Source organism: Lethenteron reissneri, chromosome 26 (genome assembly GCF_015708825.2).
Source record: "Lethenteron reissneri isolate LAM-NWPU_2019-01 chromosome 26, ASM1570882v1, whole genome shotgun sequence".
NCBI classification, from domain to species: Eukaryota; Metazoa; Chordata; class Hyperoartia; order Petromyzontiformes; family Petromyzontidae; genus Lethenteron; species Lethenteron reissneri.
In genome coordinates this window covers 24064236-24090546 of record NC_083804.1, presented here as the reverse complement: position 1 = coordinate 24090546, position 26311 = coordinate 24064236, and the positions used below count along the sequence as shown (strand labels likewise).

The 26311-nt window shown below is 51.1% G+C and overlaps 2 protein-coding genes across 2 annotated transcripts; both read right to left on the bottom strand.

Annotated features, from left to right (window-relative positions):
- Positions 1 to 447: 447 nt before the first annotated feature.
- On the bottom strand, positions 448 to 9612 carry LOC133347914 (AN1-type zinc finger protein 2A-like). Its single transcript, XM_061560654.1, is given in 10 exon segments — positions 448 to 1342; positions 2140 to 2215; positions 2495 to 2565; positions 2765 to 2819; positions 2941 to 3114; positions 3229 to 3245; positions 3247 to 3381; positions 3622 to 3744; positions 4271 to 4365; positions 9438 to 9612. Coding segments are annotated over 10 exon segments (846 nt in total). The 5' UTR covers positions 9493 to 9612; the 3' UTR covers positions 448 to 1297.
- Positions 9613 to 15021: 5409 nt separating this feature from the next.
- LOC133347913 (Krueppel-like factor 5) lies at positions 15022 to 23909 on the bottom strand. Its single transcript, XM_061560652.1, has 5 exons — positions 23551 to 23909; positions 20100 to 20461; positions 18445 to 18659; positions 17773 to 17832; positions 15022 to 16920 (listed from the first exon to the last, which is right to left on the bottom strand). The coding sequence occupies exons 1-5, from the start codon at positions 23605 to 23607 to the stop codon at positions 16742 to 16744; spliced, it is 873 nt and encodes a 290-aa protein (XP_061416636.1). The 5' UTR covers positions 23608 to 23909; the 3' UTR covers positions 15022 to 16741.
- Positions 23910 to 26311: the final 2402 nt, after the last annotated feature.

Here is a 26311-nt window from a genome sequence, read left to right as displayed (position 1 = left end):
AATAATTTCCTCAAAAGGTAAATTACCTTAGAAAGATCTTTTTTTATAAATATAAACCTGAAAACTGCAGGCATTTTCATTTTAAGCCGGCACCCAGAAACGTTCCACACCAAGAGTTCATCTGCTGCTAGTCACGACAATGGAACAAAAGCTGACAAGTGGACAAAGAAGCATGGAGAGAGATGCATGCTTAGAAAATGCAAAACAGAAAGATACGGATTAGATCACGCACAAGTTATGGACGTAATTTTGACCGTTAAATAAGTGAGCGTGCTTGAGCAGGACACGTCATGGCGATAAAGGGATAACGACGATGATGGCCACAGGCTGAGACTTACAACGGGAGAGATAATAAAATAATAATAAAACAATTAAAGTCTCACGTTTCGATTGCAACACAAGCAGTCATCACATTTTCTTGCTGTGGTTTTCACACCTGATGATTGCTTGTGTTGCAATCGAAACGTCGTGAGAATTTTATTGTTTTATTTTTTCCCTTCTATGTGACTTTACCGAAAGAACCAAGAATATGAATCCCTGCAGTCACGAAATCTTTAAATCGAACCGGGAAGATGGCTGAAGGAGCAAAAGTGCCCAAGTGGACAACCTCCATTTGTAGAGATAAATCAATGTAAGCAGCTTGTGGGCAGGCACGCGATGGATGTTGTATCGCGTGACGGTGTGAAACGCCAATAGCTTGGAGAGGCCTTCCATCCAGCAGTTAGCAAATCCCAGCTGATGATGGCGCACACTGTCGGTCTCTACAAACAATGTCCAATTGGTGTAACCAGGGATGTGCCCCTCGATTTCTGGAACAACATTTACTGCAGCAAGCCCTGAGCTGACGAGAGGTGCCGCCGTCCAAACCCTGAGATGGAAACGAGAGCGCTGCCGAACGCTCGGACAAGCGACAGCAGCTCAAAATAAGCCATCATCGGCATTGCCCAAATCTTGGACAAAGAAGCTCAGGTTTCCTCCTATTTCAGGATACAACCTCGAGCAACGCGTTACTAAAAAAAAAAAACACATAACGTGGCATGGGGCAGTTCAGTTTACAAAGAGCGTTTATCAAATGTTACGTCAACGCTCTGAAGAGTACACAGAAAGATAAATCATGCCGCACTTCTTAAGTAATGGAGAATTACCGCTGCACTGCCCTAACTCAATGCTAGATTTAGACAAGTCACCCAATATTGTGCGAGATGGTTTAAGAATCGAATGAAAAATAAGTCAAGTTGCTCTCCAGATGTGCATCCTTCAACAGTCCAACAGCAGCTGCTCCCTGCGGGGTCGTTAATCAGCACAGGCTACAGTTGTTGTCTCGTGAAGATCTTCCCGCTGCCTGAAACACACGCGCGCACACACACACACCACATCGGTTATTACCCCGTGAAATCATTGCTACGACTACGGGTGGAATGACTCGTCCACACGATTGAAGACCACAATTAGATTCAAGAATTGACATTGCAGTTAATGTTGTGACCTCTAATGGCTGCAGGATCACGTGAACCCATTACTTACAAAACGCACATGCATGTAAAAAGCATTCATTATGATACATGCGATTTGACGCTTGAATCATGAGCTTAATAAATTATATTCTTTGATTAATTGGTGGATCATTACACTCGTAACTGCCACCTACTATTATCAATCTGTGGAATTACCGTTTCAGATCACCGGTACAAATTTGCCGTGTTGCAGCCTGGTTGTGCAACAGACTCAATGACTATTTATCTAACAAAGTAGAGAAACAGACAAAGTCACCTTAACACACAAGTCCTGCCAAATAAATGTAAAGTATTTTTTCCACATCCCATCAGCCACACAGTCTTCAGGGAGTGTATAATTTCAGCAGCATTGCTTCAACCCAAGAAAATGCTGGGACAGCTTTGACTGACTCATCAGGAGTCGGGCTGTCTTGAACCATGTTTCGCGAGCCTCTTGGCATGCAATGTTTCGGGTGCCACTTTATTCGATGCACGTGGATGTAAAATCCCATTTTAAAAGACAAATTAATACAATCGGCACGTGCCTACTAGTCAGCCTGCCAGTTGGTGACTTGCCCAAGCAACGGTTTTCTGACCAACAGTTGTGCACAACATGAAGACACATCCATCGCAGGTTGGGTCGCACCTGTTGCCGCTGCTGCTGCTCCAGCTCCTGTTGCTGGCGGCTGGCTTGCAGAGCGCGAGCCAATTCATCATCCTCGCTGAATTGGGAAGAAAATAAAATTATGCGAAGGGAGCAAGCCAGTTTGTGAAAATTCAACAAATCACTTGGTTATACTGCATTGGCAGTTGTGCACACGTATATACGTGTTATGATGAATGGCTACTGCTCAAAAATCACATTTTATATATGTATATTTTTTCCATTTGAAAGCAGTGTGACAAATGTATTGATTTTCGGTACGATAAAAAAAGCCTTTCATACATTTAAAATGCTCTGAACATTACAAGCCAAATAAAACCACCATAACACGCCTCACCTGTGTGGAGGGGCTGGTGTATTCTCTGCCAGTGACATTTGTAAAGCCAACTGCAGGGCTTCCTCTTCGGTCTACATAAGAACCACACAACATGGGTACACACATCAATACTCATTTATTTTATCAGACAGCATCCGAGAGGATGACCATCACAGATATGCAACAAAGTGCCGAGCTCATGTGTAAGGTGGATTGTTGCATAACAGGAAACGGGGAGTGGCAACGGTTGATAGAACATGGCTGATGAGAATGATTGTTTACTGTACTCACCAGTCCAGCTTGTAGGCTTGCTTGTGCTGTGGCAGCAGGCAGTGTAGCTCTGTCCCTGTGGTACACAGATTACCCACATAGGCATCTTCAGTAAGTGGGTGGTTTTGTGCGATGGGTGTTGCTCTCTACGTACGTGTCGCTGGTACTGTGCAATGCGTGTGTACGGGTACACGTACCTCGCAGGGCCTCGGTTTGGGATGCCAGCATGCACGGCGGGCTGGCTGGCATGCAAGGGCGGCTGGCTGGCGTGTGTGGTGGGTTGGCTGGTGTGCGTTCTCCCTGGCGTAGGAGTTGCTTTGCTCGAGGCAGATTTGCGTTGACTCGAGCCGGCCCTGATAACGGCTGCCGTACTGCATGCAAAAAAAAACACGCTCGATCACACTTGCAAATATTTTCACGTGGATTGTTTGGAGAGGTGTAGTCCTTTGCAGCAACATCCTGCTCCACCGATTTGCAAGGCTTACCCAGCGCGGGATAGGCCTGCCTGGCCGTGCTATGCACTCGTGGTCGGCTGGGTGCCGGTGCTTCAGACAGAAGTTATTCTGACAGGAGTCGCACACCACCTTCACCAGCTCCTTCTGTTCGCAGCCCTTTTGCGAGCACCGGTTGGTGTAGATCTGAAAATAAACATAAGCAACGCTGACATTGACCCATTTGGTGGCCTTTCTTCAAAGAGCGGGGATGATTAGTCAATTAAAAAGTCCGATTAACTAAAAGATGTAATCTACGGTTTTGTTGCAAATTACTCGCATTTAAATATTTGGCGCCTCGTGGAGTCACATCTGTATAAATAAGTGGTTATCCAAATTAAAGGAGTTTACAAACCCCAGACAGCCGGAGATGGCATGGTTGCTCACCTTGGTGGTTCGCGTTGACTGGCACTCCTGGTCCATGTGCTGCCCCACCCTCACATCGGGAGTCTCTCCCCTCCCCACCGGGACGGGTTTGTTACACAACGGGCACACAGGCACTTGTACATCCTGTCAAGACAACACACACACACACAGCGTTTTGAGGAAACCTCCATGTACCAACAGCATGGTCTAGTGGCCGATTTTCTATCTGTGGGGCACCCTGCACATAAGAATCTGTGGCCTCAGACTTCACATTAATCCTTGCCACCTAAATCACGAGGAGCCAACATTAGTGAACAATAGTGCAAGAGACTAATTATATGGAATTCTGGGCATTGTCATGATGATGACGACATCACCACGTGACATCAATTGTGTTCCATGGTTCCGCACAACCTTAGCCGCGCATCTTACAATACATTTCAGAGATTTATCAACAGCTGGAATAGGTTTTTTTTTGCCAATTTGATGACATTCGTTGTTTACACACGTAACAGGGAAGACCGCGAGAAGGTTGTCATCTTCTTCCCCAGCAGCAAAGCCAGGATGTTAGGGTACACACTTAAAATGCCACGTCTCACCATCAAAGTGGATGACAGTTCTATAGCCTTCATTCTCAAGGCCTGGACAAGTACCGTTTGGGGATTCTAACCTTGCGGTAAGCAGAGGCACAGCGATGGTGGGAGTAGGAGAAGTGGTCCTTGCAGAAGATGAGCTCGCAGGCATCACAGCGCATCGGCAGGAAGTCTGCAGCACAAAACAGGATACACAGAACCACCGTTAACACCGTATCCTTTAGGGACCCCACAACATTAAGATGCAAATCGATAACACTGTTCAGGCGCACCAAACAATTGGCCGCGAACAACGGAGCAGGCAGCCCTTCGGAGCGCCGTGTGCGTTACTGAAATTGAATCGATTGACCGAATCTTGCTGAAAAAAAAAAAAATCTCGAAACTTAACACATTTGACAGACCCAGAAATGGCAACGTGGTTAATGGGAAACAACTCATACGACTTAAATTGCCAATACTGTGTGTGCTAATGTCCTGGAGCCTCAGCACACACTCACACGTACACTTGACAACACACGTTACTTATATACGCCACGCAATCTACAGCTTCACAGCTGCGAGGCCTAAGCTGGCGTATTATTTGTCAGTGTTAATATTTGCACATATCGAATTGCTTTCACATTAATCAAGCGCAGCCGAAACTGCAGTCGGTAAAGTGGGTTAGGACCAGGATCATTCAAAATCATAAACAAGATCGCCCTGTGCGGCGAACACAACGAACCGAACAAGAATAAGCCACGTCAGCCCGAAACATCACTCCGTCAACCCGCCCCCTTTAACCTCGCACACACAGTGGCGATCCCGTCCACAGCGACGGGCACGACCGACTTCGTGAACCCCTGACGGACATCAGCGGGTGGAGTTGGACCGGCCTGGCCGGAGGCATTGACTGCCCTGTGTAATGCGGGTGTAAACGGCCCTCCGGAGGTGCCGTCATGAGGGGAGGAGTTAGGTCACGTGGGGGGGAGAGGGGTTGAGTATAGAAGGAGGGGAACCGGAAGAGGATAGGGAGTGACGGGGAACCAGGAACAGAGAGAGGCCACGAAGGGCGAAGCGGAGGGTGGCGAGATCGCCACGAACACGGGGGAGCGAGGATCGGCACCGTTGGCCAGCGGTGACCGACCCGAAGCAGCGAGGAGGCTGCAGTCAGCAGCGGGGCTGCACAGAGAGTCAGCAGCGGGGCTGCATACAGAGTCAGCAGCGGGTCTGCATACGGTAGCAGCCAGAGGGTCTGCACAAAGGGGTAGCAGCGGGAGTCTGCATAGAGGTAGCAGCGAGTCTGCAGGGAGGAGGTTACAGTAGATGAAGCAGAGAGTCAGAGGGAAGAAGAAGCTATAATAGCAGTGAATAGCCGGGGGCTACAAATACAGAGTTATAACAGAGTGCCGTGTGGGTGAAGACGAGAACCCAATAAAAGACACGAAGACAGAAGGAAGTGTCCGAGTCCTTTTATTACACCTGTACCTAAGACAAGTCTCTAATCGTGTCTCCCCGAGCAGCGTCTCCCTCTCGTCCGAGTGTCACACAGACACTCATTCTCGTGTCCCCTCCCCCCTCTCGTCCTGGTGTCTCACAGAGACAATCCTCCCCGTGTCCTCTCCCCCCTCTCGTCCTGGTGTCTCACAGAGACAATCCTCCCCGTGTCATCTCCCCCCTCTTGTCCTGGTGTGTACATAGAGACAATCCTCCCCGTGTCCTCTCCCCCCTCTTCGCCTGGTGTGTGACAGAGACAATCCTCCCCATGTCCTCTCCCCCCTCTTCGCCTGGTGTGTCACAGAGACAATCCTCCCCGTGTCCTCTCCCCCCTCTCGTCCTGGTGTGTCACAGAGACAATCCTCCCCGTGTCCTCTCCCCCCTCTTCGCCTGGTGTGTCACAGAGACAATCCTCCCCGTGTCCTCTACCCCCTCTTCGCCTGGTGTGTCACAGAGACAATCCTTCCCGTGTCCTCTCCCCCCTCTCGTCCTGGTATCTCACAGAGACAATCCTCCCCGTGTCCTCTCCCCCCTCTCGTCCTGGTGTCTCACAGAGACAATCCTCCCCGTGTCCTCTCCTCCCTCTCGTCCTGGTGTGTACACAGAGACAATCCTTCCCGTGTCCTCTCCCCCCTCTCGTCCTGGTGTCTCACAGAGACAATCCTCCCCGTGTCCTCTCCCCCCTCTCGTCCTGGTATCTCACAGAGACAATCCTCCCCGTGTCCTCTCCCCCTCTCGTCCTGGTGTCTCACAGAGACAATCCTCCCCGTGTCCTCTCCTCCCTCTCGTCCTGGTGTGTACACAGAGACAATCCTTCCCGTGTCCTCTCCCCCCTCTCGTCCTGGTGTGTACACAGAGACAATCCTTCCCGTGTCCTCTCCCCCCTCTCGTCCTGGTGTCTCACAGAGACAATCCTCCCCGTGTCCTCTCCCCCCTCTCGTCCTGGTGTCTCACAGAGACAATCCTCCCCGTGTCCTCTCCTCCCTCTCGTCCTGGTGTGTACATAGAGACAATCCTCCCCGTGTCCTCTCCTCCCTCTCGTCCTGGTGTGTACATAGAGACAATCCTTCCCGTGTCCTCTCCCCCCTCTCGTCCTGGTGTCTCACAGAGACAATCCTCCCCGTGCCCTCTCCTCCCTCTCGTCCTGGTGTGTACATAGAGACAATCCTTCCCGTGTCCTCTCCCCCCTCTCGTCCTGGTGTCTCACAGAGACAATCCTCCCCGTGTCCTCTCCCCCCTCTCGTCCTGGTGTCTCACAGAGACAATCCTCCCCGTGTCCTCTCCCCCCTCTCGTCCTGGTGTGTCACAGAGACAATCCTCCCCGTGTCCTCTCCTCCCTCTCGTCCTGGTGTGTACATAGAGACAATCCTCCCCGTGTCCTCTCCCCTCTCGTCCTGGTGTGTCACAGAGACAATCCTTCCCGTGTCCTCTCCCCCCTCTCGTCCTGGTGTCTCACAGAGACAATCCTTCCCGTGTCCTCTCCCCCCCCCCTCTCGTCCTGGTGTGTACATAGAGACAATCCTCCCGTGTCCTCTCCCCCCTCGTCGCCTGGTGTGTACATAGAGACAATCCTCCCCGTGTCCTCTCCTCCCTCTCGTCCTGGTATCTCACAGAGACAATCCTCCCCGTGTCCTCTCCCCCCTCTCGTCCTGGTGTCTCACAGAGACAATCCTCCCCGTGTCCTCTCCTCCCTCTCGTCCTGGTGTGTACACAGAGACAATCCTTCCCGTGTCCTCTCCCCCCTCTCGTCCTGGTGTCTCACAGAGACAATCCTCCCCGTGTCCTCTCCCCCCTCTCGTCCTGGTATCTCACAGAGACAATCCTCCCCGTGTCCTCTCCCCCCTCTCGTCCTGGTGTCTCACAGAGACAATCCTCCCCGTGTCCTCTCCTCCCTCTCGTCCTGGTGTGTACACAGAGACAATCCTTCCCGTGTCCTCTCCCCCCTCTCGTCCTGGTGTCTCACAGAGACAATCCTCCCCGTGTCCTCTCCCCCCTCTCGTCCTGGTGTCTCACAGAGACAATCCTCCCCGTGTCCTCTCCTCCCTCTCGTCCTGGTGTGTACACAGAGACAATCCTTCCCGTGTCCTCTCCCCCCTCTCGTCCTGGTGTCTCACAGAGACAATCCTCCCCGTGTCCTCTCCCCCCTCTCGTCCTGGTGTCTCACAGAGACAATCCTCCCCGTGTCCTCTCCTCCCTCTCGTCCTGGTGTGTACATAGAGACAATCCTCCCCGTGTCCTCTCCTCCCTCTCGTCCTGGTGTGTACATAGAGACAATCCTTCCCGTGTCCTCTCCCCCCTCTCGTCCTGGTGTCTCACAGAGACAATCCTCCCCGTGCCCTCTCCTCCCTCTCGTCCTGGTGTGTACATAGAGACAATCCTTCCCGTGTCCTCTCCCCCCTCTCGTCCTGGTGTCTCACAGAGACAATCCTCCCCGTGTCCTCTCCCCCCTCTCGTCCTGGTGTCTCACAGAGACAATCCTCCCCGTGTCCTCTCCCCCCTCTCGTCCTGGTGTGTCACAGAGACAATCCTCCCCGTGTCCTCTCCTCCCTCTCGTCCTGGTGTGTACATAGAGACAATCCTCCCCGTGTCCTCTCCCCTCTCGTCCTGGTGTGTCACAGAGACAATCCTTCCCGTGTCCTCTCCCCCCTCTCGTCCTGGTGTCTCACAGAGACAATCCTTCCCGTGTCCTCTCCCCCCCCCCCCTCTCGTCCTGGTGTGTACATAGAGACAATCCTCCCGTGTCCTCTCCCCCCTCGTCGCCTGGTGTGTACATAGAGACAATCCTCCCCGTGTCCTCTCCTCCCTCTCGTCCTGGTGTGTCACACAGAGACAATCCTCCCCGTGTCCTCTCCCCCCTCTCGTCCTGGTGTCTCACAGAGACAATCGTCCCCGTGTCCTCTCCTCCCTCTCGTCCTGGTGTGTACACAGAGACAATCCTTCCCGTGTCCTCTCCCCCCTCTCGTCCTGGTGTCTCACAGAGACAATCCTCCCCGTGTCCTCTCCCCCCTCTCGTCCTGGTGTCTCACAGAGACAATCCTCCCCGTGTCCTCTCCTCCCTCTCGTCCTGGTGTGTACATAGAGACAATCCTCCCCGTGTCCTCTCCCCCCTCTTCGCCTGGTGTCTCACAGAGACAATCCTCCCCGTGTCCTCTCCTCCCTCTCGTCCTGGTGTGTACATAGAGACAATCCTTCCCGTGTCCTCTCCCCCCTCTCGTCCTGGTGTCTCACAGAGACAATCCTCCCCGTGTCCTCTCCGCCCTCTCGTCCTGGTGTGTACATAGAGACAATCCTTCCCGTGTCCTCTCCTCCCTCTCGTCCTGGTGTGTACATAGAGACAATCCTCCCCGTGCCCTCTCCTCCCTCTCGTCCTGGTGTCTCACAGAGACAATCCTCCCCGTGTCCTCTCCCCCCTCTCGTCCTGGTGTGTCACAGAGACAATCCTCCCCGTGTCCTCTCCTCCCTCTCTTACAAAAAAAACACACATCCGCTCGGTCCCCAGACCCCCAACCCATCTTTTATGACGCGACAGCTGGTTTCACAAAAGCTATCGAAATTAAATTGTTTTTCCTTTTAACGTGAACTGTATGGGATAACAACCTCCACTCGGGGAGTTCTAATTTGCCCAAACAATGCCCCGTCACTCTAGGCCCGAGCCTCGGTCTCGCCTAGCGGGTCCCGCCGACAAAAGCTTCGCCCACCGCGGGCCCACCTCGGGCGCACCGCAGGCCACTGCGGGCCCACCGCGGGCCACCGCCGCCGCGCCCCGCTCACCGAGACGCTTGCAGGCCGCTTCCATGCAGTGCTTCCCCAGGTCGGGCAGCTCCATGGCGCCTCTCCGTCGTGCCCGTCGACGTCCGAGCGCTACAAACAAAACCACCGACGATGGCTTCACGACGCCAGCCGCTTCACTTTATAGCGGCGGGGGCGAAGCGGTGGGGGGGGGGCCGGACGTGACGTAGCCTATCGTGACTCATCGATTACACAATTCTAATCACTGCCCCGTATAACGGCGTCGGAGGCTTTCGCGATCGATATGAATCCATGATCGAGATTGTTTTTGTTGGGTTAGGTCGCTTAAATATAAATGCATCGTTAAACCCGCCACCACCCGACACAGACAATTAGGAAGGTTGTGTCACGTAAACAGAACCTGCACCAGCGGTGTGTTTGGAGAGTTCATCCACAGCGCTCCGATTGTAAATGTTGTGGATTTACTCTTATTTATATTCCACACAACGACGCGAATGATTATTCCGTGTTGTGCATTGCATCGCTCTGCATCGAACTGTGGACCCACAGAAGGTCCTTGCCTATGAACATCTGGCGGTGACGGAACTTCGACTGAATCAAAGCTGCTGAAATCGTGTAAATATTCAATACGATATTAAACATGTACACGGCAGAGGCACTATAGCGAGGCGAAACCGTGAACATCTATATTTTACTCGAATTTATCTTATAATAAATAATTATCATTTTAAATTTTTATTGAATTGAGAAATCGTGACACGCGGCGTTACGAGCCGGTCGAGAAGCTGCGGGGGGTGACGTCACGAGACGTGACGCGGCACTTTTAGAGTTTCACGCGGCGACGGGAATGTTCCGGAATTGTGACGTCACCGCGTGTCCTCACTGATTTCATCCACGTGGGCGACGGGACGAGATTTACATTGAAAGAGCGCCCAAATACCGGATTAATTATAATTAGACTCTCCGAAAAATATATATAAGACGCACCTCAAACGTGTGTTCGGTTTCTATGAAGTTATACTCAATTGGACACATCTTAGCTCTGACACACACATAATAATACGCACCCAATCTCGTTGAATACTGATCTGGCCACGCACACCTACCGGATTATAAGACGCACCCCCAACTTTTGATTTGAAATACAATGAGAAATAGCGCGTCTTACAATTGGGAGAATCCGGCATAACTTGTGGTATAGAGTCCCACCAAGCAGCGTTGTTATGATATTGGGGTTCAGGCAGAGACTTAAAAGTGTGGGGTTGGGTGTGGCAGCAGCAGTCCTATCTAGCACTGGTGATGAATGAGTCACTGATGTTTATCAACGTATAGATGAAGCGCCAGATACAACACACCGTCACATTTCAAATATCGCGTGTTTGAATGGCAAATTCCAGAATCGTGTATTTTTAATCACTGTCTACAACTCTGTAACAATAGGTGCGTCGGGTCGTATCAGAGCGCTTTAAATCACAGTTAATCTCAAACATTTGAAAGGGCACTCACAGCCGGAGCCGTCACTGTCGAGGTGACTCAGCATGTGGCCTGCAACGCAGGCATTCGTCTATGGGTGATCCCAATGCAGAGCCTTGATTCTGAATGAAGGCTTCTCCTTTTAAGCGATACTGCGATCTGATCATGCATCGAGCACCTGCACACGAGCTGAATTCATCCCTCCCTCGGCTGCCACTCTGTCGTTCGTGTGAACCGTCGGACATCATCCCTTCCAGCCATAACGTGTCCTGACCATGGCTCACTTTTCTTAAGTCAGAAGTATGTCTTGAATCAGTGATTGATCTATAATCCATGCACTTTTTTTCTCTCGTAACAAATGTCGTAGCATTATTTGTGCTAGAAATTTTTACTTAAAATTTTCGTGACTGCAGGAATTAATATTCTATGTTTTTTTTGGTAAAGTCACGTAGATAGAAAAAAGAATAACAATAAAATAATAAAAACAGCCTGCCTCAACAGCTTTTCTGATGACGATTGCTTGTGTTGCGATCGAAACGTCGTGATATTTTTCTTATTTTTTGTCACTTTATTTTCATTTTTATGTTTATTATTTTATAAAAAAAAATTCTAACAACGTGACTTTACCGAAAGAACCATGGAATATTATTTGTGCTATGAAGGGATATTACCTGGAACGTCGCCTGTTATGTTTTTCTTTTGAGGCCACGGTGCTATTGACAAATGTGTTATACAGCAGGATAAAGTATTTGTGTGTAGCACCATTGCCCAAGGTGTGAGAGAGCCCCTCCTTGTGTTTTGTAACAGGTATTGGGCCTTTAAACGCAGCAGCGTGTGTGGTGCGCCTATAACAGCGGACGAAGATAAAAAAAAACTATAGAACAAAGAGGTGGACGTGAGCGGGTTGGAGTGCATTCGAACTTAACAATGAAAAATATCATAGCAATGTGCGGAAAGTTTTCAATCACTGTTACCCCTACCTCGATATAACATAGTGACAAAACACGGTCATTACAGAAAAAAATAAAAGCAGACCTGAAAATTGTGCAAAGACGCATGGAGAGACAGATGTTTGGAATTGAGAAACATAATTGAGACAGAGGAATACGATGGATTATATAGATGTACAGATTAGTGGTATCAATCATCTCTACAAGTGGACTTGGGCAGGACACTTCGTTAGATGGGGTGACGATGGCTAACCACGATTAGAGTGGCAGCCAAAGAATGGAACGTGTCCAAGATATCGTCCACCAATGAGACGGAGCCATCAAATCAGTTCGTGGACAGATTTTAGATGGATTGTTGCAATGGCAAGACCATGGGAGTTGGCAGAGGCTTGAGGAGGCCTTCATCCAGAAGTGGATTGAACATGGCTGATGGTGATGATTGGAGTCTAATACTCCATTGGAGCCTAATACTCCATTGGAGCCTAATGCTCGAATGCTCCAATCATCAAGAGGGGCACTGTGGTGGGATTTCAGTGATGAACATCATCGCGTGACGTCGCCATCAAGATGAGGTCAGTGGATGTGATGACTATACAAATAATAAGACCCCTGCTGTGGCTGGAAATCCCCGTGAATTGTCAGTTGTAGCTTTAATTTGCACGATTCTAAGTGCAGAAACATATTGTGTTATTACAATTATTCCTACAAGTTTATTTACAGCGCCATATGCCCTATGAAAACACGAAGCTTCTTCATCTTGGTTCTTTCGGTAAAGTCACGTAGAAGGGAAGTAATAAAATAATAAAAATAAACATAATAAAATAAATTTTTTTTATTATGTTTTATTTTTATTATTTTATTATTTCCCTTCTACGTGACTTTACCGAAAGAACCAAGATGATGAATCCCTGCAGTCACGAAAGCTTTAAATCGAAACGAAGCTTCTTGTATTAAACTGTACATGTTTTCCTTTTAATCCTGCCGTCCCTTGAAGTATGTATGAAAGGGTCTTGCGTGATCGAATAAATACACTTAAGTGTGGTGTTTTTCTGTGTATATAAAATTACAATCAAGATAATTACACCTGCTGAACTGGTTTGCAGCAAACACATGCAGGTTTGTGTGCGTGTCACTGTGGGCTCCTTGGGAATGCGTGCAAGTACACGATGTACCTCTTGTACGAGCCAGGAAACACATAACTCGTAGGAACCTTACAAACATCCATTACACTATTAGTCCGATAGTTGATTCCACTTATCCACAGGGAATTTTCAGTTATTCGCTGATAATCAAAAATATAGAGCCGCTAATAATGATGTTCCCAGACCCAATAGTTCCCAAGGATAATGAGTCACCAGTGAAGGGGTAACACACACAAGATAAATGCTGTAGTAATTATGTGGCACTGAGGAATCTTGATCAAATGTTGGGTCGAAGTCGCAGCCAGGATCGACTGTGCTATATTAGCAGCCCTCCTCGGCCAGGAACCATTTGCAGGCGATTAAAAGCCATTGGCGCAGCGTTAGGCCTGCACCACCTGCCAAAACATAGGGTCGGGCAGCCAACAGCCCCAAGTCCCCCCACCCCTCCCCCCCCCATGCTGCAACAGCCCTGGCCACTTGGTGATGCTGCACTAATTGGGACGAAAACATTGAATTTGTTCGTCGCAATTAGGGACACCGCGGTGGCGAGATGTTAACTACATCGCCTATGCCAGATGGACGTGAGTTCGATCCCGACCCTGAAGATGCCTGTATATTGTATGTCTCTCGCCAGGATTTTTCTCCGGGTCCTCGGTTTTTCCCTCAATGTTTAGAAACATGCGATTAAAGTATTGTTTGCTGCTATAAATTTCCACGTGATAAGCCACTTCTTTGAGCTACCATGTGTGACCAGGTAACTTCTGAAAAAGAGCAATACAGCTCCGTGGGCTGTACCTGGTGAAATAAAAAGTTTAGTTCATAGTTAAGAATGTCGTTGATTGGCAGACCCCACCACCAGCCGAACGGCGTCTCAGAGCGCTGTACATCGCATCTCACGTCAAACATTCCAAAGGGTAGGCGCACTGGCAGCGGGCCCCGTGGGCACAAGCTGACGCACCACCCAGCCTGAAATCGGCCTTCGTTTGCCAGTCGGGGGCAATGCCTGCGGTGTAATCCCAATTGAGAGCCATGGCCAATATCGTGCTGAATGAAGATATCCCACGGTCCTGCGATCTAACAATGCACCCGCACGAGCCGAACTCACAGCTCCATCTCCGCAGTGTACATTCTCTCTGGATTTCCATACATTGGCTGTCATTCTGCCATTAGTCTAAACCACCGGCTGTTTTCCCTCCGAGCTACTTATCCCGCCCAAGACTACTTAACAGTCTAAATGTCTCTTAATTTCTTCTGTAATTGGAATTATCACCACTGCAGGCTCACACCAGTCCAGTGCTGAAAGTAGTGTTTACACAGTGTATTTAACATTATTCAAAAATAGGCGTTTACACTAGTGTATACTACAAACCTTTTTTTCAAATCCCCGTGTTTAAAAACACGGACAAAACATGTATAAAAAACGGATGGACGTTATCAAATGTAATTATGTAAGTCTTGTACGCACCGCATTTGCCAGAGCCGTTTGTGACGGCTCAACCCGAGACCAGTGAGAGCGAGCCTCCGGCCTCGCTGCGGAGGAGAGAATGGATCGCCGGCCACCCCACAAGCGGACTTGCCCAGCCCGGCTTTGCGGTTATACTTAGACCGATGACAACGCTACGAAGGTTGTTAAATCCTTAAACTGTAACTTGTGTGGATCTCCCGAAGGCAATACACAGCCATGCGTGAACGTTAAACCCCGAGCATCATTTCATTCTAGGTCCACATTAACAAATCGCCCTTATACATCATTTGCTTTCGTCCGTTGTTCCGTGTAACCCATGAAGTCCTAAGTTTGGATTGTATCTTCCGGTTGTTGCCTTCAGGGCACCCATATTCCCCAATTATTTCTGCCACTCGAACTCACCCGAGTTGTGTGAAACTTCCGTGGGCTCCAAGCATGCAGGGCATGCCAGAGGTGTTGTTCTAATCTTAAAAGTGATAAACGTATCGCGCATTGTGAAAGCAGCTCCCACCTTTGACCCTCGATCAGCAAACATACCCATGTTCTGTGCACAGCAAATAATGGACAGGAGATACTTCAAAATTGAAAATTCTCTATTCGACAGAAACCCAGTTTTAGACCAAAAAGTAACGCAACCTGAAATAAAAAATGTATATGACAAATAAAAAAGCCTGGAGACTATATCGAATTACAAATAATGAAAGACATTCAGAAACACAAACACCATTAACCCATTGCAATGCATTCGCAAACCTGCGTTGACCGTTAACTCTTGTTATTACACGTGTGTTTACCCAGAAATCCCCAGCGAGTCACATGACTTTTTCAGGAGGGTTCTGACAAGTTTTTTTTTGCAGTCATAGGCAACGGTCGCTCTGTAGATTCCAATTGAGTAAATTATGGGTAATTTTTTTAAAATTGGAAAATGTGATTTTATGTCACGGGATCTCTAGCATCCACTGAGACGCAGACGGCACGTACTTTAAATGTATACCACACCACCAGTGTTAACCAGGGCGGCCACTAGTTTCCTCCCACCACCCGCAACGTGCAAAATGTGTTAACAAATGCGTGCAAACAGAACCTTAACCACACTTCATGGATGCAGCTTCCTTGACCCCAGGTTTAACCCGCAGGCTAACGTTTAATAATGGTGGAGACTAGAACAGCGATTCTAAACCCGTGAACCATCACAAGTGGTCTGCGGAGCTGTTGCAGATGCAATCTTTTTTTTTTCCAAACATGTACTTCTTTATGGTAGTGGACAGCGAACATTAGATGAGAGTTGAGAGTGGTCGACACATCTAGGAAGGTTTGGAACCACCAGGGCTAGATGTTCCGAGACGTCATCCCAGTAAATGTGGAACGTTGGGGCCAATGTTTATCAAACGGTTCGAACCAAATGCTAACGTTGGCCCAGCACTGCATATTTACTGGGATGGGCTGCTCGTCCACTTGGATGACTCGAACGAGGGAGACCCTTTAAATTCCGTTGACACCATCCAATAGGCTGGGAACGTTGCTTGCTGCAATGTTGGATGAAATGTTGGAACGTCTGTCAATTAATAAATTCTCACTTTCTGGGACTGAGAAATAATATCGATGATCAAAACGCAAACTTTTGTTTTACTAATCCCTGATTTGCATTTAACATGTTTGCAAATGAGTACAGTTATATCACGAGTCATTGTGTCCCAATCATGTACCAGTGTGCATGTTCCCTGAGGGCTAAGGTTTCAGCATGATTAGAGTATGTAAGAATCAAGGGATAAAATATCTCAAAGGTGACGATTTAGTGTTAAGTCGGCATTAGTGTTACAGGTTTGTCATTGGGAATGTAACAAGCTTAAGGGTTAGTGTTGAGGTTTAACGGTTAAGGGTTTTATTTAAGCCTAGGGGATAGTGTATACATTGGCTAGGTTTTTATCAGCGAGTAAAAAAAAAAGTTAAAGTCCACAACATGCATTGAAACGTCAACCCTGACGCAAGAGCACCCCACATTTAAACTCCATCTGGAAAAAAAAGAGAGAACTCGCTTCTGAGCCCGTGCAGACTTTTACGTTTCTGAGCATGAGATTATCCAGTGCATACGCGTTTACATACTCGAGCATTCGTGCGTGCGCGCACACGCACACACCGACGCACGCACACAGGCAGCACGACGCCGCGGAGGAGGAGGTACAGTGACAGTAGACGCGCCGTTCATGGCCGCTGAGAAAATGCCGTGTGTATATGTACAAGGAGCGATGGGGCACTGCCCGGCATGGGTAAGGGGGGGCGCGTGCAGGCCGCTTCTTAGGTGAGGTGGCGCTTCGCGTGCAGCGCCAAGTGGTCGGAGCGCGCAAACGTGCGGGCGCACGCGCGACAGGAGAAGGGGCGCGCGCCCGTGTGCTTGCGTGCGTGCCGAGTCAGCTCGTCGGAACGGGAAAATCTCCATGAGCAGCCCGTCCACGCGCACGCGTACGGTCTGTCCCCTTCACACACACACACACAACAGGTATCCCATGTATATAGGCTTCAAAGTACCACCGTGCCATGCACCAAAGACAAATATCCCCAATATATTAGCCTTTAATAAACTTGCTGGGTGCTATTAACAAGCGCCTATAAAGGCACTGCACACGAGGGGGTGGGTGGCCCATACCATGCCCAGAAGCCATTATCTCCCTTGTGGTGATGTTAACACATAGTACCAGGTACTCATTTGAGGCTGAGTCGACCTAGGGGAGACCCAGGTCTGGTTCAGATAATTGTCGCTGCTGCTGTATTCAACAGATATCAGGACATTAAGAAATAAATACATCAGAATGCGAGTTTAGTGTTGAATATAACAAAACAATTGCTTGAAAGAAACGAGCTACATGATGATATGTGAACATTTTAAGAATCAGGAGACTGACAACGCAATTGTTTAACAAACGTTGTTCATCTGTCTCTGATCTAATCCTCGTCCCCATTGCGCAATTTCAGCTTGTATCCTTTTCCCGTTCCTCTCCTTCTGCCGTCTTCTGTCCTCCCCTCTGCGCCCCTAACCATCGCGAGCTTTGCTTTATTTTTCTAGATCACAACCGTGGAATCCAGCAGAGTAAGTTTACGCGCTTAGATTTGCCACTATCCGTACACTTGGTCTTTGTACCGTTGTCGAAAAGTACGAATACGATATAGATTTTTTTCATCCACAGAGCATGCGAGTGAGCGTGCGTGCGAGTAAGCGTGCGTGCGAGTGAGCGTGCGAGTGAGCATGCGAGTGAGCGTGCGAGTGAGCGTGCGTGCGAGTGAGCGTGCGTGCGAGTGAGAGTGTGTGCGTGTGAGAGTGCGTGCAGTACCTGTGTGGCTGCGCACGTGTGCCTTCAGGTGCGAACTCTTGGTGTACGCTTTATTGCAACCTGCAAAGCGGCACAACGGTCATTGGCCTCATTAAAAAGCCACAACATTCACAATGAACACTTCTTACAATGACCGATGAAAAGTGCGAACATATGCAGGTGAAAAGACATTTTATTGACCGTGAATAAAAGTGGGCAGGAGACGTCGCTGGATGGGATGGTGGCTGACGGGTGGGGAATAACAATGGAGGCAGCCAAAGGATAGAACACTCCCCGGAGGTTGTCCCCCTTGGAGATGGAGCAACAGGTGGATTACAGCCCGGTCAACCCCTTATCAGTGGCTACCTTATTACAGACCAATTCAGACCTTATTGGTCACCCCGTGCCCTTATAAATCTCAACGTTCACCTTACAAAGTCCCATCACAAGAGACACACAATAACAAAAAAATGTTTTGCCCGTATTTAAACGGCTGTGCGTCGTATGGACCTGCAAACTAAATTTCCCTGGACAATATAATCCGGGGTAATCCGTACTATGGGTTGACAGGCATGGGATTATTACATCGTCGAACTGCGGAGAGGTGGCGATGGCTTGGGAGGGTCCCTCATCCAGCAGTGGATTGATCACGGCCGCTGATGACGACTACGAAAGTGACTTTGCAGCGCTCACCCTCGTGCGGACACGTGTGCACGCGCTTCCCCTCCTCCAGTTTCAAAGTCTCCTCGGCGCTCGGCCCCGCCTCCAGGGAGCCGCCCACCCCCGCCGCGGTCGCCGTGGCGATGCGCGACGACGTCGCTGCCGCCGCCGCCGCGGGCGGGACGTCGGGGCTGCCGCGCTCAGAGCTGGGGGGCGACGGGGGGAGGTAGGCGGCCGCCTCGGTCCATCTGCGTCCCGAACAAAACGGCACAATGTCGCCGTCTGCCCCGCCACTCGCGCGCGCCAGTTGGGGTCCGTTGCTCACGTAAATATTGTCCCGATGTGTTTTTTTTTGTGTTTAGCCGTTGAACACACCGAACTCTGTAAAGGTTACAGTCCAATAGTGCACAAGAGCCACAGAGCTGCACGTGAGCTGGCACGAGTCCCCTGTGCAGACCTCACGGTATGGGAACATGAGGCTATTTGGCACCATGATAACCAGAATTTAAATGCACATTGGCAAGCCTAGCCCTTTAAAAGTTAAAATGTCATCAAGTTCGGCCTCGCCGTATCAAAGAGAACAGAATGTCAACTGGCCCGCAGGCTGTTTGCCCCGTGACGGCCCTCGTAGTAGGGTGATGGGATATATGGCTCGCTGAAAGATAGAGATTCGTGAGACGAAAATGAGATACACGCAAGAGATGACAAACCTGAAGACAAGTGGTGCAGATTAGTCGTGACGTTCACAAATGTTATCACGTCACATATGAAGTCATAACATCTGTACACGTGACATTTTGTCATGCTGTCCATCAGCAAACGTTACATTTTTAGAAAGTGCCCCACTCGAAAATATAGTTCAAGAACCATGACATTTAACGTTCACAAATCTAGCCTATGGTGATGCTATTGAATTTTAACAAGGCCAGCCCTTTATCAAAGTGTGTTTTCATTCAAAGTATTTTTACAAAGATGGAATCATTTTCCTTGGCATCGCTCTTACATGAGAGCAACATCCAACCTATCACCAAATGACTCTGAATGTGTCTGATCTCATCAGACGTCTCATGTTAAGGAGCGTAAAGGCTGGCAAGTACTGGGACAGGTGCGTAGCCGGTGTTGTCGGTGTACTGCGATGAGGGCTGCGACTTGCCAGTGGATGGGAGTACTGTGGTGTAGGGATAGATTTGGTTCACTTGCTGGATTATGTCTCGTTGTAAATTGTAATGTCTGTAAGGACCTTTCAGTGTCATCCACTCTTGTGCATAAGATTTCTCCGGGTGAATTGGTTTCCTCCCCATTTAAGCTAAAAACTCACGAATGGAACATCCCAAAGAGAGGACCCCTCCTGAAAAACAATCGTAAGATGCTGAGGCTTCCCTGGATAAATAAAGGGCATGATTATCGTTCAACAGTTGTCAGAACAGGTGGTAGTATTTTATGCACTTGAATTTGTTCCCAGTGTTGGTGAACTCTGTGTGACCTATGTCAATTATAAATTGCATTTCTTTGTTGGTAATTAATTGGACATCAACAGTCATATCCACAAGAGTTATTCAAGCCTGGGAGGCCCTGCTGTTCCCAAATGTCAGCGTATTGTGCCGCTTCAGCCACTGCAAATTCATTAACGGCACAGGCCGCCTTGCGACCAATCACAGGCAGCAAAAACTGCAGGAAAATCGACCCACCGGCCTCTCCCACGTCCACGACCACGACCTCGGCCCCGGCCCCTCCTCGCAGGCCGCACCGCCGGCACCGCGTCGCGCTGGGCCTGCAGGCTAGGCGAGCCGTAGGTCCCTCCCAGCGAAACGAGGCCCAGCACTTCGGCCGTTAAGTCGCTGATGGTGCTGAGCGGTGCCGCCATGAGCGAGTCCCTCCCGGGCTGCGGTGGTGGCGGCGGCGGTGGCAGCAGTCGGCTCAGCAGGCTGGGCGCTGCCTCTATGTGTCGCTGGGCACCGGTGGAACCCGGGTCCATCATTATCATCGGCGAGTTGGATCCCGCATCCATCACCAGGACATCCACGGGCAGGTACACGTACATATCGGCCCGCTACGCAAACACAGCGGACACGCATGCAGACTTGCATGGCTACTTTGGCACAAGGCAAGGCAATAGACATTTATACAACTGCATCCTGCATGTGCACTGATCTAGTCAGATATCAGAAGATCAGTATGGTAAAGCATGGTTGATACTTACAAGGGAGTATACACTACATGGGAACACTAAGTGTTGCAAACTTGTACAAGTGTCATGACAGAAGATAGTTGAGTGATTTCATGCTCAAAAGCAAAATTGAGGCAGTGATCACCTTCTGTTTACAGCCCCAAGAGGACTTGCCCAAAAAGTTATACTTATTACATAAGATAGTACAGCAATGGATTATTGATTCTATCTGTGGATATATGTATGCATTACCCCCTTGTACGTGTTGTATTTTGTCCAGGAAATCTTTGGTTTCCTCCCACTTGCCAAACACTCCTAAGTGCACGGGCATAATATCAATTTGAAACCCCCCGCCCACCTCCTACGCATTTTCCATATGCCAAATTCCTCTTGATATGCAAATTATTTTGTCAAGGCGCTCTTCTTCCCACCTCCCCCCCTCCAACCCAGCTTAAATATACGCTCCAAGCTTGGTGGTGTTTCATTCTTCACCTGAGGACGGCTGCTTGCGTTGTGGCCGAAACGTCCTGAGAATTATTTTATTATGTTTTATTTTTATTATTTTATTACTTCCCTTCTACGTGACTTTACCGAAAGAACCAAGAAGATGAATCCCTGCAGTCACGAAAGCTTTAAATCGAAACTCCTAAGTGAATTAAGTGAATGGCCCAGTGCAGGGCCCCACATTAGAAGAGTCTTGATATTTAGTACACATGTTTTGGCTAAATAAATTGCATTATAGAACTGCTTTTTTGTGTTTAGTTTGTTGTCCTTCCCCCGCACCTCCAATTAGCACGGTTGGCTATGTACGTATGCGCATACATAGATGCGAAAGCAAATATACACACAGACACATCAGTAAACAACTGATACACATGGAGATACACATGGGCAGCAAGGCTGTCACTATATCTGCGTCTAGGTAATATCCAAAGACCCACATTGGGAAAAAAAACATCCAATGTAACTGTTATTGGTTAAACATCCGAATACTGAAAATGTACCTGAAAATTACTCAATTGGGATTCACACAGAAACATCACCTCCTACGGCGACAACCTTGCTGGACCCTCCTGGAAAAGTCTCGACATTCAGCGAGGCTTTTCAGGGTAAACACGCATAATAATAACAAACACAAGTCAACCAGCTCCTAAGTGGTTCTTCTCACAACATTTCCTGAAACCGCTTTACACACGCATGTTCCAAAATGTTCTTTTGTTTTAAAAAACGGACTTAAAGAGCTCGGCTCAATCCACTGCAGAGGATGCGCATGACCAGCGTGGGAACGCGAGGCTGAGCTTGATCGCAAACTAGGTTTCTGTAGAAGAATGTACGCGCAAAGATGCACGTTTTGATGTAAAAATGTCATGCCTTTTAAATACTTTTTAATGTTTTCAGTGTTGAAAGTCAGAAACAAGTAGTCTCACAGTTTGTACATGTTTTACAATTATTCTTCACTTGCGAGGCGAGCGGTGGGAAACCTGTTTGCAGTTGTCATGTTGCCGCACGCACACACGTCACACCTAGATATTATGACCCTAAACGCGCGTTCGGATATTTCTAAATAAAAATCCTCCAAGACAAATTTCACAAGTAAAACAAGCTTAACACTTTTTTCATGACTCTTCTGTGACTATATTTATACAGCACTTCGTAAAATGTACTGCATTCCTTGTCTACCGTGATGGATGTTGACTTGTGGCATATTTATGAAGTATATAACAACACATTATTTGAGGCTATTCCATGGCACCAACCCCATTCAGTGCTCGCAAGGGATGTCACTTCCATCATTCAAATGTCCAATGCGCCCATGTGGGGAATTAATCTTGCAGATTCACGTTCACAGCTTCACCTTGACAAACCATTCCTTGCGTGGGTGACCAGGGTGAGAAGTGCACCGAGATGCTGCCATAAAGCCACCCTGGGCCACCACCAAACGGCCCCATTTCTCAAAAATTTCAAGCCGTCCATTATGCTCACTCAGTGGCCAGGAAACCCAACAAACCACACCTCGCTCGGGTCATCATAGTTCAAGCAAAGTTCTCATCTAGACCTGGCCACGAAAGGAAAATGTGTTAGACCTGAGCGCAGAGATGAGACAGGAGGTAAGGACTTGAAACATGGGCAGAGAGAAACGAGACTTGGCTAAGCAGCCACAAGACGCACCAGCCTCCAGCCTTGGCGACGAGACAGATGAGGTCTGGCCACGGACAAGATATTAAAAAGGCGAGACATGTGGCCAGCCGGAGAAAAATACATAGGGGTGACTTTTTCCACTGTTTTCTAATTTAAGCCTATGGCCAAATCACCTGAATGCACTCAATCTCGTCACTTATGGCAAGTTACAAGAGCCTGGATAGTGCTTGGGCTGCTGGCAGGCTGCGTGCTTGGGCATCAGAGGGCGGTGCAGAAAAGTAAATAGTTGGACAGCACTTCGATGTTCCTCTCCTTCACCAGCCCGCACCGAGCAGTGCAGTGAAGTCAATTAACCCTCACTACCCACGCCGAGCGGGCAGGGCAGCAGTGGATTGACTAAAGGGCTGTACGAGTCCTACTTTAAATATCGTAGAGAAAGTTGCACTTGAGGGTGTTGTGTGTTACACGAAACCAAACACCGACTCGCCAGGCAAGAGCTTGCCAAGCAGGAGACGCGAGAGTCGAGAATTCGCCAGACATGGGATGCGAGACTTGGACAATGGAGACACGAGTAGACATGCCCACGCAGATGTAGACGAGGACGGGGGGCCCCGTGGAGAGATGAAGAGGCCTTGCACAATGAGAGGCGAGACAGAGCCATGGGCACTGGGGAGGAGGTGACGATACAATGCCTTGAGCAGAAGCGACACCGGGCGTAAAGGGGTCAAAGCGACAAGAAATGTGATGATGAAAACACAAGCCGCGGACACCGGACAGAGAAGAGCGCGATGTGCGAGGGAGACGCGGTCCCGTGTCCTCCTCCTCCTCCTCACCTCGCCGGGTCGCACAGGTGTGAGCTCCGCGAACACCGGGGCCTCTTCCGCATCCATCCCCGTGTCGATCTGTTCCCTGCAGTTCACACTCGCGTCCCTTGATCACTTTGTCTCCCTCCCTCCCTCTGCCCCTTCTCTGTTGTTCTTTCCCTCCCGTATCTCCGCCCTCTGTGTGTGTCCCACGCGCTCTGCTCCCTTAACATGTAACTCTCGCTCGCGTTGTCTCTCTGCCGCTCGCCGCCGTCTCTCGCCTCCGCTGTGCCCCGTGTCGCTGCTTCCCCGACACCGCCGACACCCTCCCCGCGCCGTCTCCGTCTCTCGCTTCGCCCCAAACTCCACGGGCCCCAAACTTCAGAGTCGAGGAGCAACGAGGCCCGCGCACCGCCCCTCCCCCCACCTCGCCAGAGCCCCGCCCCCCCGCGCCAAGGCCACGCCCCTCCCCCACCTCGCCAGAGCCCCGCCCCCCGCGCCAGGCCCCGCCCACTATTCTCTAGAGCCACGCCCCCTATTCTCTAGAGCCACGCCCCTCCGCGCCAAGGCCCCGCCCCCTATTCTCTAGAGCCCCGCCCCCCCGCGACAAGCCCCGCCCCTTATTCTCTAGAGCCGCGCCCCCTATGCTCTAGAGCCCCGCCCCCGCGCCAAGCCCCGCCCCCTATTCTCTAGAGCCACACCCCCTTCCGCCCCTAACCCCGCCCCTCTCAGACCCGAGCCCCGCCCACATATACATCACACCCGCCCCTCTTCTAGCCCCGCCTCTTCGTGAACGTGTTGATTTTTCTTTTTTAAAAAGGGCCATCGGCCGAAACGTCGACGATTATGCACTTTCCTGTGTTGGAGCTATTGACGATTGGAGAGGCATTTTCATCGGGATTATGGAGCGCCGATGGCGCAGTGGGTAGCGCGCGACGCTTTGCAGCTGGACACGCGAAGCTGCTTTCCGCAGAGACCACGGCTGCCATCAGCGGCGACTCGCGAGCCGGAGTTCCCAACCTGGTTCTCATCTTGCGCGTGACTGCAGGACTGTGTAGTATGTTCAGGAGGTAAATGCTAAACATGTCGCGAGGTCTACTGGCCACGAGAGGGCTTCAGCCTTTTAGAGTTCGTGTAGTTGTCTTGTTTTTTCCCTTCCTGCTCCGATGAAGGAGCGCAGACGACTTGGCTCAACTCCCAAGCTCCGGAGTTCGCGTTGCATTGTCCGCAATCGCACGACAACTGCGGTTATTGTGGCTTTAACGAGATGCTCGCATCGGCCTGGTGACGTTCTGATGCTGTCGACGGCGACACCGGCGTGGTGAAGTATGGTCAAACAACCCTCACAACCGACAGGGCGTGTAGGCCATCATCCAGCAGTGGAATAACAAAGGCATAAGCATTGTACTGTATAGCGAAACGACAGTACTGGACTGTACTTCAACGAGCAATTGCCGCTCCGCTCGCACGCCACTCAAATGTCTAAGCCCCTCCCCCTTCCGCAAACTCCGCCCACACACTCAGCCCCTCCCACTCCCCCACGATCACCCCCACCCCACCGCCACAGATTATGATTCCTTTTGTGTTCTGGTAGAGAATGGAAAGCCCCGGGGCCCTGGGAGCCCAACTCCTTTAAACACCGCAGCGTCTCGCACTCTCCATAGCCCCCTTCCACATCCCGTGTCCACATCCACTCGCCCCCCCCTCGCCCCCCCCTCGCTCCCCACACAACCCCCTCGCCCCCCCCTCGCTCCCCACACAACCCCCTCGCCCCCCCCCCTCGCTCCCCACACAACCCCCTCGCCCCCCCCCTCGCTCCCCACACAACCCCTCGCCCCCCCCCCTCGCCCCCCCCCCTCGCTCCCCACACAACCCCCTCGCCCCCCCCCCTCGCTCCCCCCCTCGCTCCCCACACAACCCCCTCGCCCCCCCCCTCGCTCCCCACACAACCCCTCGCCCCCCCCCCCTCGCTCCCCACACAACCCCCTCGCCCCCCCCCCCTCGCTCCCCCCCTCGCTCCCCACACAACCCCTCGCCCCCCCCTCGCTCCCCACACAACCCCCTCGCTCCCCACACAACCCCTCGCCCCCCCCCTCGCTCCCCCCCTCGCTCCCCACACAACCCCCTCGCCCCCCCCCTCGCTCCCCACACAACCCCTCGCCCCCCCCCCTCGCTCCCCACACAACCCCCTCGCCCCCCCCCCTCGCTCCCCCCCTCGCTCCCCACACAACCCCTCGCCCCCCCCTCGCTCCCCACACAACCCCCTCGCTCCCCACACAACCCCTCGCCCCCCCCCCTCGCTCCCCACACAACCCCCTCGCCCCCCCCTCGCTCCCCACACAACCCCCTCGCCCCCCCCCTCGCTCCCCACACAACCCCTCGCCCCCCCCCCCCTCGCTCCCCCCCCTCGCTCCCCACACAACCCCTCGCCCCCCCCCTCGCTCCCCACACAACCCCCTCGCTCCCCACACAACCCCCTCGCCCCCCCCTCGCTCCCCACACAACCCCCTCGCCCCCCCCCTCGCTCCCCACACAACCCCCTCGCCCCCCCCCTCGCTCCCCACACAACCCCTCGCCCCCCCCCCTCGCCCCCCCCCCCCTCGCTCCCCCCCCTCGCTCCCCACACAACCCCCTCGCCCCCCCCCCTCGCTCCCCACCCAACCCCCTCGCTCCCCCCCTCGCTCCCCACACAACCCCCTCGCCCCCCCCCCCCCTCGCTCCCCACACAACCCCCTCGCCCCCCCCCTCGCTCCCCACACAACCCCTCGCCCCCCCCCTCGCTCCCCACACA

Coding starts and splice junctions, on each gene's coding strand:
- LOC133347913 (XM_061560652.1), bottom strand. CDS start 23,607: ATGGATGCGGAAGAGGCCCCGGTGTTCGCGGAGCTCACACCTGTGCGA. Junction 20,462..23,550: donor CACCTGTGCGACCCGGCGAG/GTGAGGAGGAGG, acceptor GTGTTTGCGTAG/CGGGCCGATATGTACGTGTA. Junction 17,833..18,444: donor GCACACGTGTCCGCACGAGG/GTGAGCGCTGCA, acceptor GCCGCTTTGCAG/GTTGCAATAAAGCGTACACC.